The 4,716-nt window shown below is 37.0% G+C and overlaps 1 protein-coding gene across 1 annotated transcript in view; it reads right to left on the bottom strand.

The window, feature by feature from the left end:
* Nucleotides 1-4,716, bottom strand: part of LOC115218578 (glycine receptor subunit alphaZ1) — a 208,054-nt gene continuing 203,338 nt past the window's right edge. The window contains exons 10-11 of the mRNA XM_036508505.1: nucleotides 3,009-3,041; nucleotides 1-342 (exon numbers count right to left, since the gene is read on the bottom strand). Of these exons, the coding sequence (XP_036364398.1) occupies nucleotides 160-342; nucleotides 3,009-3,041 (216 nt within the window). The 3' untranslated portion in view covers nucleotides 1-159. The remainder of the gene's footprint in view (nucleotides 343-3,008; nucleotides 3,042-4,716) is intronic.

Genomic DNA, 4,716 nt, shown 5'->3' with positions numbered 1-4,716 from the left:
AATAATAATAACAATAGTAATCATTATTAGTATTATTGTTGTTGTTATTATTATTGTCCATTATTACAATAACAATAATAATGTAGGTGGTAATAGTTATAATATCAAGAGTAACAATAAGAGTAAGAAGAATGTCATTGGCGTCAATGCGATCGTCTTCTAACGCAAATAGATGGACCAGTAAGGAATGAGGAAAATTGCGAAGAGTGTCGGGAAGACAACACGTGATATGACGTCGACTCGTTTCGCTCTTTGTTTGGCTATAGGGTTTGGTACAGTGACATCTAAGGTGACGTTGTCGTTGTCCAATGTGTAAGGATTGTCCGACGCACCTTCTTGCACCTGAAAAATAAAAGCACGTCCACTTCAATAAAACTTCAGTAAAATCACAACGAGAAACATATTACATTTAATGTGTTGTATTTGTGATCCCTTCAGTGAATTGCTTAACTCTGATTTATAATTCATCGAAGAGCGAGCATTTGCAGAGTCGCTCCATCAGCGAGACACGTTTAATATAGATATAAATGATATGATATGAATCACGTTATACCGTCTTAAAAATAAATCATTGTTAATCTAGTTATAGATAAACTGTGTCCGAAGGGGAAGATTATATCCCCCTTTTTGGAGTGCCTGTATCTGCTGTTCCAGAGCTAAGTACAATCAAAATAACAAAATGCAACATCAACGGCAACAAATATATATTTCTATATTATCGATTATTTTATTGCCAAAACTGTTAAAATGCGGAGCGTATGAATTGATAATTGAAATAATCCCTTCAACTATAGGTATAAGTCCTGAAATTTTGAGAAAGGGAACAAGTCAGTGACATCGACCCTCAGGCCTCAAATGTTACTTATTATTTTTTTATCGACCCAGAAATGAAGTAAGGTGAAGTCGACTTCTGTGAAATTTGAACTCGAAACGTAGACAGACAAAATGCTACTAAGCATTTACTCCGGCGTGCTAACTATTCAGCCATATTGCCGTCTTTACCGTAAATGCTACAGTAACGATATCTTTTATTTGCCATGACAGCCCCAAAGAAGGGCACGTTACAGAGACAGGTTACATAAATGAAGACGTTTAGTGAAGGAGTTTAGTAATAGTCGAGGGGAACGTATGTTCCCGATAGAAAATGTAACAATATCTATAGAGCAGAATTGAGGTCAAGAACCAATCAAGGACGGAGACAGATAACCGTTTATCTTAAATACGTCAGGCAAAAGCTCTCTCCCAACTGTCACTCTCCAGCAAAGAGAGGGAAGAATTTCTTGGTTTTATAATGGGTTGTAGGCTTTGTGACCTCATCTAGCAACCTTATTAAATACGTGTTTATTAATCACCAAACTAATTAAAATGGGAAGCATGATAAGATCCGGGACAACCGGCTCAGAAATTAGTGATTCCTAATGAGATTCTTGTATTGTTTATAATCGTCTATAAAAGCCCAGAAAGCTTTGGCTTCTGGACGAAAAGCTAACCAGGAAGATTCTGAACTAGCGATCCTCCCTTAAATCACTTCGTAACCCTTAAACAACCAAGAAGTACTCAACGGTAATATGGCCCAGGGGGAAAAGATGGGACGGGGACAGAACGCATTTGATCACTGGTCTGCTGAATCAAAATTGACCTGGCGCTGACCAACACGAAAATAAAAATAATAACATTTAAGAATGAAACATGTCTGTAGTGAACAACACTAGAGAACCTGTTCAAAATCAGTCAGCATTCAAGAAATAGAAGCCAAATGGCCTTCCAGCTCGGCTACAGCCTTAAGGAAAGGATGCATAAAATAATACGGTGCTGCGTCATAATTGAGAGAGTGGATCACGCTTGAGATGCAAAGCGTTACGTAACTTCCCGTTCAATGCTAACCTGAGTCAAAAGAACAACAACAGCTAAACGACAAGAATAACAATTCTCTATAATTGATGTTTGTTTTGTTAGTTGGCCTGTATAAGGTGGAATCTGTCTGCAAAATGAGACGATCATTTGAAGCACTGCTGGAACGAATGTAATTTCGAGTTTTATCAACGCAGCTCTAGCGTGGATTAGAATAGGAATGGCTGGAATATAAACAGTTACAAAATGAATCTATTCTGAACGATTTCCGGATAACAATCTTACGCTTTTCAGGCTAAAACGACTTATTCTTGAAATAAAATGAAGATTGTAATTAAATGTTTGGTTCAGAAGATAGCGAAGACATTAGAGGAAAACAGTTGAAAGGAAACAGTTTTGAGATGTCGATCCATATATTGAACTTGAACAAAGAATCGGTCGTGACTCAACTCACACAAGTGTGATAGACACAAGTCGTTGTCGCTCGATATTTTCTTATCAAATATAGCGTTCACTGCTTGATTAGTTGTATTGCTTTGAGAGGACTTTCTTTCCAAGTAATATCCATTCTATGAATCTGAAAACGGGCTAGAAATAGCAGGGAGATCTCTGTAAGATCACACCCTACAAAGAGGATCATGTAGTTGTAGATGTACTATCTGAAAAATACCCGATGGGATCATGGTTTGAATACCTTTGGTCAGAGTTAAGCGGAAGGTATAAAGAGAGTAGCAGAACCATTAACTACGAAGTCAACGACAGCAAAAAACTCTTTGAAAATAACTCAGTCTTCAGTGATTGAAGCGTATTGTTCCATGCTGTCAGATGGAGTTGCGAAACTTGAGCGACTTGTCCAATGTTAGAAAACAACGATCGTTTCAAAAGCTACGGTTACTCGGTCAGCTGTGACATATGAAGGCAAGGAAGGAGTATCTACACAGATGCTTGTCTTATATTGTAGCTAATCCTCATCAAATTAAATCCCACACTTTTAAAACGAGGCACACCAGGCAATGTCACAGCTAGAGAGCTTGTCAACTTATCTTGATCGATGCGGATCGTCCTCAATATAAGCATAACTCTAAGCCCGTTTTTTTTTGTACTCGTGTAGAATGATGAAATGACAATAGTTTGTAGAGCGTGTGTGTTTTACTTACATTTGTTATTCCTATATCTGTATCTTTGGGACTCTGAAAAGATATCAAAGCTATAGTCAGTAGAATGACAACAACAATACGAGGCAATAACGTGTGAAACCAAATGTACAACAGACAGCAATAACAGAATAATACCATCAATATCATAAGTTATATTGAAGGTTTCTTAAACTGCATAATAATAATAATAATAATAATAATAATAATAATAATAATAATAATAATAACTATTGAGTTTGGTTTAATGGCCTACCAATGTATACTATGAGTTTCTTTGCCCTAGGAGTCGGGAAGACACTCGGCAAGAAACGGAAGCAAATTTGAAAGAAGAAAAAAAAAGTAATAATAATAATAATAATAACAACAACAACATCGCATTGTATGGCATATAAGATACTGTTTTCCCACAAAATCGCTTAAAAATCGCCGTTGTTCGTAAATGCATCGTTGGGTCTCCCATAAGCTCAGTTTGTCCCTGTCGATTATTTCTATCGGCCAGTTTTCATTCACCGGATTTCTGCTGCCTGATCCATAATAATAATATTCACTTGAATATTGTTATCATTACCTATAGTGTGAAAGGAATTATCATTACAATGTACTGGTGGCGTTCAGATCAGTGCTAATTGATCCATTTCCAATAAATACGCTTAAACACATTCCAACCAACAACAAATCGGAAACCACAGAGGAAAGCGTGTAAAAGAATCTTTTGTAATGTTTGATAATGTACTGCTAGTTTGCTTTAAATTTTGGGTTCAAAATTTGATACAAATCTAGCAGTGTAGGGAAAGGGGCTAAATCATTTACATCAACACCAGTGCTCAACTGGTACTATTTCTATCGGCCCCGAAATGATGAAAGGTAAATTCGACCTTATGGGATTTGAACCGAGAACATAAAAATGGACGAAATTTCTCCAAACATGTCGCCCGGCGTGCGAACTCGTCACCACATTGCTTTAAACATTTAGTACCTCATTCAACTAAAATCTATTTTCCTTGATTATGTGCTGCTGAAAACAATGTTTGGTTAACATGCCTGTGCGTCTTTTATGCCATAAATTAACGATGCTTACCATCCGCTAATACCGGGTGTTCAAAGCGTATTTTTATTGCAAATTAAATATTTATAAGACTACAAAAGAATATATTAGACTTTACGAGACTTTAAAGAAACTTGATAAGAGGTGTTGAAAGTGTCGACCTTCATTTTCAATTCATGAGTTGACTCTTCTAAACATGTTTTGAAATACATCTTGGAGAGTCAGGATGAAAAAAATTCACTGCGGAGAGACTTTTTGAACACCCTTTATAATGCAATTCACATGGAACATGCTCGACATCAGATTTGTACAACATATTTTCGAGAAGCGAATCGCCATCAGGTGGGCCGCACTACCAAACAAATTTCAAAGCAATTTCTTGTTCCAATTCTGCGGGCCACTGTTTGCTCGTGACTGCTCTATATAATGGCTCTCCAATACTGAAAGACACAACACTAACCACGCGGCTCAACAGACAGGCATAACTCAGCGAAATAACACAACTGGCAACGCAGAGATTCTACGAAAGTGACAAAATCAGCACAGGTGTACTTTACAAGCAGAAGTGTACATTTTCAAAAAGACCCTAGTACGGAATGCAGCGGATGCAGTTTCGAATTTGTGTAAAACACTTAGAAAGATCATCATAATATTGCTTTCTGC

The sequence above is a fragment of the Octopus sinensis genome, linkage group LG13 (assembly GCF_006345805.1).
Source record: "Octopus sinensis linkage group LG13, ASM634580v1, whole genome shotgun sequence".
Lineage (NCBI taxonomy): Eukaryota > Metazoa > Mollusca > Cephalopoda > Octopoda > Octopodidae > Octopus > Octopus sinensis.
The sequence above is the reverse complement of the archived record's forward strand: the minus strand, read 5'-3'. Positions and strand labels throughout refer to the sequence as shown.